The sequence below is a fragment of the Meriones unguiculatus genome, chromosome 14 (genome assembly GCF_030254825.1).
Source record: "Meriones unguiculatus strain TT.TT164.6M chromosome 14, Bangor_MerUng_6.1, whole genome shotgun sequence".
Lineage (NCBI taxonomy): Eukaryota > Metazoa > Chordata > Mammalia > Rodentia > Muridae > Meriones > Meriones unguiculatus.
Genome location: NC_083361.1, coordinates 13,864,476 through 13,876,441, shown reverse-complemented (window position 1 = coordinate 13,876,441; position 11,966 = coordinate 13,864,476). Strand labels below are relative to the sequence as shown.

The 11,966-nt window shown below is 52.4% G+C and overlaps 2 protein-coding genes across 6 annotated transcripts; one reads left to right on the top strand and one right to left on the bottom strand.

The window, feature by feature from the left end:
- Window positions 1–62: 62 nt before the first annotated feature.
- On the bottom strand, window positions 63–4,846 carry LOC110547999 (putative protein T-ENOL). Of its 3 annotated transcripts, XM_060366830.1 has the most exons (8): window positions 4,725–4,846; window positions 3,815–3,867; window positions 2,966–3,049; window positions 2,591–2,741; window positions 2,321–2,354; window positions 2,096–2,153; window positions 1,003–1,134; window positions 63–565 (listed from the first exon to the last, which is right to left on the bottom strand). In XM_060366830.1, exons 3-7 carry the CDS (start codon window positions 3,044–3,046, stop codon window positions 1,039–1,041), a joined length of 420 nt encoding a protein of 139 aa, XP_060222813.1. In that variant the 5' UTR covers window positions 3,047–3,049; window positions 3,815–3,867; window positions 4,725–4,846; the 3' UTR covers window positions 63–565; window positions 1,003–1,038. The 3 variants fall into 3 exon arrangements, with proteins under 3 accessions (XP_060222813.1, XP_021491600.1, XP_060222814.1); XM_021635925.2 differs by lacking the exons at window positions 3,815–3,867; window positions 4,725–4,846 and adding an exon at window positions 3,481–3,617; XM_060366831.1 differs by lacking the exons at window positions 1,003–1,134; window positions 3,815–3,867; window positions 4,725–4,846 and adding an exon at window positions 3,481–3,617.
- On the top strand, window positions 3,860–7,834 carry Cdipt (CDP-diacylglycerol--inositol 3-phosphatidyltransferase). Of its 3 annotated transcripts, XM_021635963.2 has the most exons (6): window positions 3,860–4,418; window positions 4,514–4,648; window positions 5,871–6,024; window positions 6,519–6,600; window positions 6,949–7,030; window positions 7,148–7,834. In XM_021635963.2, the coding sequence occupies exons 1-6, from the start codon at window positions 4,376–4,378 to the stop codon at window positions 7,291–7,293; spliced, it is 642 nt and encodes a 213-aa protein (XP_021491638.1). In that variant the 5' UTR covers window positions 3,860–4,375; the 3' UTR covers window positions 7,294–7,834. The 3 variants fall into 3 exon arrangements, with proteins under 3 accessions (XP_021491638.1, XP_021491639.1, XP_060222812.1); XM_021635964.2 differs by lacking the exon at window positions 7,148–7,834 and having other exon boundaries at window positions 3,971–4,418; window positions 6,932–7,030; XM_060366829.1 differs by lacking the exons at window positions 3,860–4,418; window positions 4,514–4,648 and adding an exon at window positions 4,727–4,746.
- The last annotated feature ends 4,132 nt before the right edge of the window (window positions 7,835–11,966 follow it).

Below are 11,966 nucleotides of genomic sequence, written 5' to 3'. Positions count from 1 at the left end.
AATCAGCACATTCTCTTAAACATGAGAGCTCACAAGCTCAGAGGGACAAGTAGAGGCCCAGGGTCCTCAGAACCTGAAGTGACAGCAAAGGCTCTCCTTAGTGGCAAGAGTGGCCCATTAGAAGCCAAGGCTAGCCCCGAGCTACTGGAGAATGGGTTTGGGTCCAGCAGGTGGCAGACAACCAGATTCCAGGAATATGCTGGCATGCACCATCCCCCCTCTGGAAGAAAGGCATGCCCCCTCGGAAAGCCACTCCAGAACGCTGCCAACCTTTGGGGAAGGGCGGATCCCTGGCTTTTTATTAAAAAAACTTTTTCCCCCAGTGGTGTGTTTGCCCGTGGTGGTTTCCACCTGTGACAGCTCCAGAAGATCTCGAGGATTTCAAAAGTGGCTTTGCTTATGACCAGGAGTTCCTCTCAAGATGAGGTCTTTAGTCAGTTGCAAAAGAGGAGCTTTGAGGCTTTTACTGAGGGGCAAAGTGGAAGGGAGGGCGAGAGGCCGAGAGAACAGCGGCCAGGGAAGACTGGGTTCATCCTCCAGTTGTCAGGCTGGTGGGGAGTGCTCCCTGGAAGAAAATGAGAGCTGCTGGCTCTTCCGTTTAAGGATCCTGTCTTATCCTTCCATCCTTCACCCAGCCGTCCAAGCCATATACCGCCCTTGAACGTAGCCGCCATGCTCCATTTACTCCGTAACCTGCTCCTCCCCGCATCCTCCTTCAACTCCATCCGCCCGCTCATCCATTCATCCATCTTCCCACCCTTTCACCTCTCCTCTCCCACATAAACTTCTTGAGAGCAGGGGCTTTATTTCGCTCAGGGCTGCACTTCAGGACAGTGCTGGCATACAGCAAGCGCTTAGCACATGTTCAGTTAATATATCCAGGTGTCTGTTGAACCATCTGCCTGCTATGCCTTCCTATGTTTGCTGCTTTTTATTTTAAAAATTTATTTATTATTTATTTTGTTTTATTTTTGACACAGGGTCTAAGTAGCTATGGCTGACCTGGATCTCCCTCTGTAGTCCAGGCTGGGCTGGAGCTCATACGGATTCACTTGCTTCTGCCTCCTGAGTGAAGGACTGTGTGATGGTGTTTTGCCTGAATGTAGGTTTGTGTATCACTTGTATGCCTGGTCCCTGTGGAGACCAGAAGAGGGTGTCAGACAGTTAGGGTTAGCCACCATAGGGGTGCTGGCAATCAAACCTAGGTCCTCTGGAAAATCAACAAACGCTCTTAACTGCTGAGCCATAACCTCACCAGCTTTTTTTTTTTTTTTGTCTGATTTTAAGTATTTAAACTCTTGTCTCCCCAGATATATAATTTCCATCACATATTGTATATTATTACATATGTTTGATTTCTAAATTCCTGTTTGATTGTTTATTTTAAGACAAGGTCTCTCTGTATAGCCTTAGCTGTCCTGGAACTCACTATGTAGACCAAGTTGACCTTGAACTTGCAGGCATCACCCTCCAGAGATCTGCCTCCAGAGTGCTGAGACTAAAGGCATACGCTACCATGCCTGGCAGGCCCTAGAGCATACACGCTATCACAACCTCACTTTACTAAGAGACCTCTCTGAACCTTGGATCCTACAGTCTGTACTGCTTAAAATATTTAGAGCTGTTTTCCTAGAAAAGTCTTTCTTCAGGTGTTTCCTTCCTCAGGAAGTTCCATGATGCCTTTCCTTCCCAGCCTAGCCGAGGATGGGTTAAAAATAGTCTTATTGTTTTCTCTTCTTAAGTAGGCACTGTTCCACATTATGTGGTCATCAGCCATTAACTTGTCTTGGCCTCCTTCTTAAACTGAATTCTGCTGGGCATGGTGGTGCATGCTTTTAATCCTGGCGCTGGGGAGGCAGAGGCAGGTGGATCTTTGTGATGTCAAGGCTAGCCTGGTCTACATAGCAAGTTCTAGGGCAACTGTGCTACATAGTGAGAGCCAATCACAAACAAACAAAACAAACAAACAGAAACAAACCCGTCAATTCTTCAAGGGCTGAGTCTATATCATGCATTCTGTGTCCCAAATGCCTAACACAAGGCGTGGCACACCCTGGAAACTGGAAATATTGAAAGCGAACGACCTCCTACAAACCTTTTCACGAGGAGACGGCAGAAGGTGTGCCTTGGTCCGGGTGCGATTTCTGTCAGAGCTGAAGATGGCAGAAGACAAGAGAAGGCTGAGAGTCATAAACTGCGGCTCAGGGGGGAAACGAATAGAATACGTGGGTCTGGTCCCCCTACCCTGCTAGGATGTTGTCAACCCTAGCTCTCTCTCCATAGACTCCTCTTCCTTTCCCCAGAACAAAGCCTCACTCACCGGGTGTCTGTGCCTCGGGTCTTGGTGAAGAACACTGAAATTAGAGGCCCCAGTTAGAGAAGCGACTTTCCCACTTTCTAGTATGGCTAGAGCAGATGGGTACAAGGAAGCTCTTGGCTAGCAACAATGAGTGAGTTAAAGGGTAAGGCTCACAGACAGTGCTGAGGACTGACACTGAGGAGGGAAAAAAATGGGCAGATTCCTGGGGAGGTGAGCTAAGGGCTAGAAGGGAGTCGGGGACCAGTCTCTAGATAAAGAGGGAAAGTTCACCATGTCTGGATATCTGAGTCCCTTGGTCTTTTGTCTGCTTTTCCTTGACGGGCACAGAATTCATGTGGGAGTGAGCGATAAACAGTGCTTCGTCTGCAAGTTCCGAGCTGATCTGGGTCAGGAATTCTTCAGATCGGGATAATGAGGTTTTCTGGAAAGGAAGTTAGAACTCAGCCTGCAGATTCCCATCAGTCTGGCGTCTCCAGGCAGCAGGCTGTGTGGCAGGGGAATCTGGGATTCGAAGGCTGAGATGCGTGACTTGACTAGGAGGCCCTAGACCCAGAAAGCAGTCTAAGGGGCCTCGGGGCTCATGGCTCCGACCCGGACGTGCATGGTTCTTCCCTTCCCTTTCTTCACATTCCCACTGCTGTTTACCTGCCCTCCGCCTAAGGAGGCCGCAGCTTGAGATAGCCAGCTGTCCTTTTTCTCCCCACTCCTGGCAGATGTGGATGCCATCACCTTGGAAAGAAGGTTTGTATTAGACTGAGAAACCAGCCCTCTTCCCCCGGACCCCATCTCACTCCATTCCCTGGGCCCCAGAGTTTTCGTCCACGCCTACAGCTCAAAAGCCCTACTTCTGTCCTTGAAAAAGTTTGTTGTTTTGTCTACGGTTTTGGGGGTGGGGGCTCTCAGAACAACTCCCTCCCTCGTTCCCTGCAGAGCCCGTCTCCCTTTTTTCTTCCAAGGCACTTCCTAAGGCTAGGAAGCCAACACGCAGCCCCCGACCTGGCTGATGGGTTCAAATCTTGGGCTACTCGGCAGGAGGGGAGGCGGAGGGGCCTAAGGGTGCACTATGGTGATGGGTCTCGGGGGACAGGGAGTTGGAGATGGGGAAGAAGGATGGAAAGAGGGGGAGCCAGGGAAGCGCTGTTATGGGTTGCTATAAAGACCTAAATGCTTGCAGAGGTTCTATGGTTCCGTTGCTAGGAGACTAGAGGTTCTAGAACTAAAGACATTTTCCTGGTGGGCCAAGGTTTTGCTCTCCCGGTTCCTTCTCGGAGGTGGTGGCCCCAGGGTTTCAGCAGGCCATTTGGGAGATGACGTAGGGTCTCCAATCCTCCCACCAGCAGGGCGGCGCCAGAAGCAAGGAGCAGCGCGCCCCGAGCCTCTCTAGCCACCTCTCCCCAGCCTGGATCCGGGAGAGCGACCGCGGCCACAGACGTAGCGGGCGGGGAAGCGATGTGGGCTGTACTAAGTCGCCCCGTCCCTCGGGGAAGTACACACTGGGGACGGCGGACTCCCGGCGCCTCCTCTGGGCCTCCAGGGGGTTACGACTCCTGTGAAATACAAAATGCAGATTCTCTTTCAGGGCTCCTGCTTCTCCCATTCCAGTTCCTTTCTTTGCGGATGGCCCTCCGCTCCCTACTCCCCCCCGGCGCATTGGTACGAGCCAAAGCCAAGGGGCCCTGGCAGGAAAAGGAAGCAGGCCGGCCTTAAAGGGGCATCAGCCAATATTTATTTAATTCATTTATTTATATTTAAAAGCCGCTCTCTTCCCCCTCCGATGTTGTTAACGTCCCCAACAGAAGAGTAGGCTCGGGGAGGCCGGGCGCAACCGGAGCAGCGGGGCTCGCTGCTGGAGACGGCAGCTCCTACCCATCGGAAGGCCAGGTGTGCGTGAGCTGCGCCCAGGGGTGTCCCGCGCCCCGGTGCCCTGCGGGGTCGCGCGGGGGAACTGGGCCCAGGGCTCAGGTGGAGCGGCCGATGCCCCGGGCTGAAAGGTGAGACTGGGACAAGCTCTTGCACCTCCAGAGCTGGGCCGGGCCGACCAGGGGAGCCGCCAAGATGCCCGAGGAAAATATTTTCCTGTTCGTGCCTAACCTTATCGGTGAGTGCTGCCTGCGGCCCCAAGACCAGCGGAGGGCGAGGAACCCCGAGCTGGCTCCCGATCACACCCCTGTGCCTCTCCCGTCCCATCCCAAGGTTATGCCCGGATTGTCTTCGCCATCATTTCCTTCTACTTCATGCCCTGCTGCCCCTTCACGGCCTCCTCCTTCTATCTACTCAGCGGACTTCTAGATGCTTTTGATGGACACGCAGCCCGAGCCCTTAATCAAGGTGACAGAACTCTGCCAGACCACTGCTACCACTTGGGGGCCCAACGTCCCCCTGAGGGATGCCATATGCCATTTACCTGCTTTCTCAGAACCTCAGAGGTAGAGGGTTCTTTCATTCCCATCTTTAAGAAAACAGAACAAAGCAGCTTGGGATATAAGCTTGCTCTTGAGGCTTGGTCACTGCTTGTGAGGGGACCTAGACCGGAATGAGGTCTCTCTAGGTATGCATGTATGTGCGCCACATGTATGCCTGGTGACCACAGACGCCCAAAGAGGGTATTGGATCCCTTGGAACTGTAGCTATATAGGTGGTTGTAAGCCATGTGGCTTGTAGTCCATTCAGGTTGGGCGTGGTGGCTCATGCCTGTAATTCCAGCACTGGAGAGGCAGATAAAAAGATTGCTCCACGCCAGAAGTCGTCTTAGGCTGCCTAATGAGTATCAGGTGAGCTACACAGCAAAATCCTGCAAAAATCAAAACGACTGGGGCAGGAGAGATGGCTCAGAGATTTAAGTTAAGAATGTTTAGGCGGGGTGTGGTGGCACACGCTTTTAATCCCAGCACTTGGGACTCGGAGGCATGCCTATTCTACAAATTGAGCTCCAGGACAGCCAGAGCTACACAAAGAGAAGCCTCGCCTCAAAAAAAAAAAAAAAAAAAGTTACTGGTCTTGTAGAAGTGAAGTGGCATATGTGTGGTGCTATACATATATGCAGACAGGCATACCACAAAATAAAAAATAGATAAGCTGGAAAAAATGTAAGTAAATAAGACATTTCCACTTAATAGCTGTTTGCTATGTGCTAGGCACAGACGATAGGCATTCCAAAAGAGAGGTTGGCCTTTGCGGGGAGGAAAGCAGGTGGTGTCTGAAGCTCTGACCAGTTCTTCAGTGACCTCTGCAGACCTGCCCCTGAAATTTTGGGTCTACTTGCTTTTCTTTGTAGCCTGGTCCTGGGGTAGGGGAGTTGAAGATAGAGCTTCCCCACTCCTCCAGCACCTCTCCTGCCGTAGCCTCCACGCCTTCTTATTTCTTGTCTTCATAATCCTTGTCCTCCTGGCCTTACTATTGACAGCAGCCTGCTTTCTTCTTCGAGCAGTAGATGGTAGATGCTTTCAAACTCCTTTCATACTGGCCTGGAGGGATAGGAGAGGTGTAGGCACCTGTCATGGATCCACTGTACCGAACAGTCCCTTTCAACTTATTAGTCATTATTTTTCAGGAACCCGGTTTGGGGCCATGCTCGACATGCTGACGGACCGTTGCTCCACCATGTGTCTCTTGGTCAACCTGGCCCTGCTGTACCCACGAGCTACCCTTCTCTTCCAGCTCAGCATGAGCTTGGACGTGGCCAGTCACTGGCTGCATCTGCACAGGTCTGCTTTGATGTTGGGTGTTGACGATAGTAGGAGGGGGGCTGGGATGGATGGCTGCAGGCTCCCTAGAAGGTGTCTTCCTCTTTCTTTCCCCCTTGAGACACAGCTCGAGGCTTGCTTAGGATTTACTGTGTGCCCAGGTAGGCCTCAGATCCTTGGCAGTCTTCCTACCTCAGCCTCCTGGGTGCTGAAATTACAGGCCTATGCCAGGATGCCCCTGCCCTTAACTCCTTAGGTGAGCCCTGTGTCTCTGAATGGGCTTGTCATTTTTACAGGCGTCTTAAGCAATTTCTAAGCATGGGTCTGGCTGGACATTTTAGGGTTCCAAATGGGGGGAAGAAGCCTGGGTGCCTTGTGGTGGGTATTTAATGCTGACTCTGCCCCGCCTAGGCAACTGTATGGTTTTGAGCAAGAGGCAGCGCCAGTTGGTGGGGTGATTGGGTGAACGTAGTGGCGGTAAGAGCTCACGACGTCCCGTGATTTTCTTCCCCAAGTTCTGTGGTGCGAGGCAGTGAGAGCCACAAGATGATTGACCTGTCTGGGAACCCTGTGCTTCGGATCTACTATACCTCTAGGGTGAGTACTCCCTGCCCCTCCCCTACTTCACCCGAAAAGAGGAAGTCTTAGGGTGAACACACACACACACACACACACACACACACACACACACACAGCCGCCGGTCGAAGCAGGAGTGTGTGGTCCTTGGGCTGAGGCATGCCGAAGGAGACTTGGTGAAAGGTCTGTGCGCCTCCTCCCGGCAGCAGTGAGAGTGAAGCCGGGGGTGGAGGCCGGAGGCTAAGGAAGAATGCAGTAGAGTGCAGTGTGCACCTGGCCGAGAGGCCTGTCCTGTCGGCGGCAGAAGCCCCTGTAGGTTACGGTAGGGACATGGCCCTTCGTCTTAGGCAGTCTTCTGTTGTACGCAGCCTGCTCTGTTCACCCTGTGTGCTGGAAATGAACTCTTCTACTGCCTCCTGTACCTGTTCAATTTCTCCGAGGGACCACTAGGTAGGGAAAGGGGGCGGGGTGGGGGTGGGGTTCCACCCTGCCTTGCCTGGGGAGAGAGAGCGGCCTCAGTCCCACTCCCTTTCATCCTGGGCTTTCATTCTCTCTGCCTCCCCATAGTTGGCTCTGTGGGGCTTTTCCGAATGGGCCTCTGGATCACAGCTCCCATCGCCCTGCTCAAGTCCATCATTAGTGTCATCCACCTCATCACGGCTGCAAGAAACATGGCTGCCCTGGATGCGGCAGACCGTGCCAAGAAGAAATGACCCTCTCCCGTCCCCAGCTGCCTACCTGCCTGCCCTTGGTATCTGCCGTGCCACGTGGCTCCTCTCCTCCTCCTAAGGGTCCCAGTGTCATGTCTTTCTCATGTGTTCTCTAACCTGCTGGGGTTGGGGGTCACCCTCTGTTTGCTGTTGTTACTAGCTCTTTAATCCTGAGGACTGGACCCAACCTGTGACCCCAAGGACCCGGCACTGCAAAGCAGGAAGGGTGCTCGGAGGCCCCACCCATCCAGCTGGTGCTCCAGGAAGCCTGTCTGAGAGTTAGATGTTGTCACACATCCTGCTGGCTCAGCCCTGGGGTCTGGCCTGATGAGATTTTGGGGAGACGTGAGGGAGGGAGATGTATGGGTCCCAGGTTTCCTGGGAGGCAGAGGAGTCAGACTGATGTTATTGGGCCAAGGAACCCTGGGATACCAGGCCGTGGAGAGAAGAGGCCAGGGGCCAGCTAGATCCTTCCCTGAGGCAAACTCCTCTGTCCTTTCCTCTGGCTCTGGAAGCCTCCATAATAAAGGAGGGACCTTCACTATTTTTGGACTTGCTTACTTTAAGATATTCTTTTTTGGTTTCTCAAGACAGGGTTTCTCTGTGTAGCCCCTAGCTGTCCTGGAACTCGCTTAGATCCACCTGCCTCTGCTTCCCCCCGAGTACTGGGATTAAAGGTGTGTGCCACCAAGCCATGCCCGAAACATTCTTAGATGAGGAACTGGGTAATGAAGGTCCACCTGGGATGCTGTTCCCAAAGGTGGCTGCCTCCTCCCTGTCAACCCAGTGACCTTAGAGAGGCCCTGCGGCTCTTAAGGGTCGCAGGCTCTGACTCTGTTCACCTGCTTTATGTCCTTGTCAGCCACTTTCATTATAGCCTTGATATTTTCTACGCTCAGGAGGATGAAAGCAGACCTATGTCTTTGTCTCTGCCTAGAGTGAAAATTAGCTTGGTATGTGGTAGATACTTAATAAATATTCATGGAAAGATGGATGGTTTCCTCAGAGCATGGGCTACCCATAGTCAGTTTCTCTCTCTCTCTCTCTCTCTCACACACACACAGACACACACACACAGTCTTGCTTCCTGGAACTCTTGGTCCTCCTGCCTTGGCCTCCACCACATCAACTTAGGGGTCTGGTTTGGGTTTGGACTTACGTTTATCTTTCATTTATGTACATTAATGTTTTGCCTGCATGTCCATGTAAAGGCGTTAGATGCCCTGAAGAGCAGCTAGTGCTCTTTTTTCTTTTCTTTTCTCCCCCGCACCCCCCGGTTTTTTCTGTATAGCCTTGGCTATTCTGGAACTAGCTCTGTAGACCAGGCTGGCCTACAGAGATCTGCCTGCCTCTGCCTCTGCCTCTGCCTCCTGAGTGCTGGGTTAAAGGTGTACACCACCATACCTGGCTTCAGCTAGTGCTAAGAGCCAACTGAGCCATCTCTCCAGCCCCAAGGCTTTCGATTTTTTTTTTTTTTTTAATATGGTCTCATAGCCTACACAGGCCTTGAGTTCCTAATGTTTTTTGCTCTTCTCCTGAGTACTGGGTGTGTCATTCTTTGAGACAGTATTCCGTATAATTTTGACAAAGCTATATTTGGCTTTGTCAAAATTCCTAGGCTCAAATGACCCTTCCGCCCAGTCTCCCAAGGCCCTGGGACTGTGGGTGCATGCTGCTACCTGGTACCAGCTTTGCTTTGGCACTTTGAGACCGGGTTTCATGGAGGCTAGGCTGGTCTCAGCTTCCTTAAGAAGCTGAGGATGACTGAACTCCTGAGCTCTCTGCCTTGGCCTCCCATGTGCTAAGATTACAAGCAGGAGGCAGCGCTCTTTGGTTTTGGTAAGCGTAGTGGACTGCAGTGTTAGACCCCATGTTGGGGTTGTTGGCAGACATTACTTGGTCCGTCCTCATAAGAGCTTGTGTTTGGGAACGCTGACATTCGGGTGCAGTTTTGGGTTCTTTGAAGACAGTATCTCACTGTGTAGCCCAGGCCGGCCTCCAACCTTCCTGCCTCGGGTCTTGGAATCTCGGTGAGTGCCATTCCACCCAGTAGGATGGGTGTTGATATTTTAAGTGGGTAACTGGTGACAGGCAGTTACTGCTCTTGGTAGAACAGCCCACAGAGGCAGGGGTCCAGAGAGTGCCCAGGCAATTAAGAGAGATTGAAACAGATCTCCATCCACGTGTCTGGAATACTGAGTGCTGGGGTGTAGGGGAGCTGGTGACTGAGGCACCTGCAGCCAGCTGGGCAGCCTCAGGAGTTCAGGAGGACATTAGACCTTTTTATTGCCCTGTGGTAAAATTCACTGAGCATATGGGCTACCACTTCGAAGTGCTGTTGCCTTCTGTGATCTCATCTTTCAGCCAAGCTCCTCTGTGTGTGAGATGGCTGTCTGTTGATGTGCTCATCCTGGGGGGGGGGGGGGCGGAAGGATGAGAGAACGCCAGTTCGGTTCCAAAGTCTGCCCTCTTTGCTGTTTCATGTGAGCAGGCTTCTAAAACTTGGGGTACCCTCTGCTCCTGATGTAACCAGATCCTGCCATGACCAAATGACACTACTGCTGACTCTTCTTGCCTCTCTGGCATGGGCAGGAGAGATGAGGAAGGTCTGAGATGTTGGTGCTTGAGGAAGATGCTGATTCACAGAAAGTTACCAGGCCTGCCCCAGTGGCAGTTGGAGGTTGGGCAAGGTGGTCCTAAGCACTCTCCTGACAGAGCCATCACTCCTACCAAATGGATCTTCTGAGTATTCAAACAGAGGAATCTTCTGCTCCCCTTGCTCCCACAGCCCCGACTGACTCTAGGCCCCTGGCTGTAACCGTTGAGGATGACACCAGCAGCCTCGCTGTATACAGAGTCCGGCTACCTATGATCTTCACAGGGAGAATGGGGAAGGAGAGTGGCTCCTTTGTACAGAATGTTGCGCCTGAAGGGCTAAAGCTGGCTGGGGCTGCATGAAAGTCATGTGCACAGAAGGCCCTCTGTGTCCCTGAGCTTGAGTCCCAAGTCAGTGTGGGACCTTTGGACTCCCATTCAGTGGTTGGACTGGACTCTGGAAGAACCTGTAGGTCTGTATCTACAGCTTAGGATCTTTTGGTCTGGAGGTGGGGAGCGGGGAGTCTGGAATTTGGTCCTTGATCTAAAGGTCTGCCTCCCTGGTGCTGCTGTTAGAAATTCCAAGATGCAGTGGTAGGACGTTTCCAAGACTGCTGGGGCATGGCTGTAAGCCCAACACTGAGGAAGCTGAGGCAGGTGGATTGCTGAGTTCAGGAGGCCAGTCTGTATGGTATAGTGAGACTGTCCTCCATCACCACCACCCCAAGTTTTTTCGAACAAAAGGCTCCTTAAACCTGTTATCTTTCTGGTGTCTAGCCACAGGTAAGTCGTCTGTTCTAGAGAGAATGGCTTGTGTTGAACTTCAGCAGTGGCCACATCTCCTTTCTCTTCTGGGCAGTTCATGGGTAAATTTACTAACTGACGGGGATTTGCTTCCTGTGTGAGCAGGGACCCTGCTGCATTTTCAGTGAGGTGTCTTCCTTGGCCTCTCCACTGCCTGCAGTTGAGAGTGATTTCTCTACTGCCTGGGGCTGTGAACCCTACGGAGTACAAACGGTAGTCCGGCCAGGCTAGTGAGGCTGTGGTAACAACCCCACCCAGCCTCTCAGCTGGCGTACACATTTCCTTCCAGCCCTCGCCCGGGTGGTTTCTCATGGTTTACCTCAATGCCGTTTTCCATCTAGGATGCAGGCTGATGGAAGAGCATGTACGTGGGATATTACTGGTCTTTTATGTGGAAAAGAGAAAAGGGTAGAGCGATGGTGTTCTGTCCCCACCATTTCATTGTCTAGATCAGATCACATGAGCAATGTGACTGGCACACTATGCATCCATGTGGAGACATGAGGTCATCAAGTAGAAGTGAACCCAGAGGTCAGGGGTGACAGTAAGGCTGGGGAAGTGGATTCTGAAGCCAGTGGTGCTGACTGGGAATGTAGGTAGGAGAAAAGATTTGGGGGTGGCGGGGGGGGGGGGAGGACTTGCCTTGAGGGTTGTGTAGAAAAGATAGCTCCGGCCAATGGTGAGGCAGAAAGAAAGCTAGACTGTGGTCACAGGAGCCCAGTGCCTGTCACGTGACAGGTGGGCAGGTCAGGAGCAGACGGAACCGAGTAGATCACCTGTGATGCCTCTGAAGGACGAACTGGAGACAGTGAATACTCCAACAGCCTGAAAAGCAATGAGGTGTGGGGAATGGGAGCCGAGAGCCTGGAGCACCGGGGAATCTGCCGGGAAGAAACAAGAGCAGAGGTAAAGGCAGGAAGACTCGGGCACTTAGGCCAGAGGAAGGTTTGGCGTCCTGCCCTCCTCCTTTCCACCTAGTCCCCTGAGACGGTCGCAGTGAGTCTGCAGCCCGCAGTTCTCTGGTAGGCCAGCTGGCCAGCAAGCCCCAGCAATCCTGTCTCCACCCTTCACGGGGCGGGAGTTAGTCCTGAAGCACAGCCATAGCTGCCTTTTTTCAAAAGTTTTATTTTTGTATGTTGCATTGCTATTTTGCCTGCATTTTGTCTGTGTGAAGGTGCCAGATCTGGAATTACAGACGGTTGTAAGCTACCATGTGGGTGCTGGGAATTGATCCTGGATCACTCTCAGAAGAGGAGTCTGTGCTCTTAACCACTGAG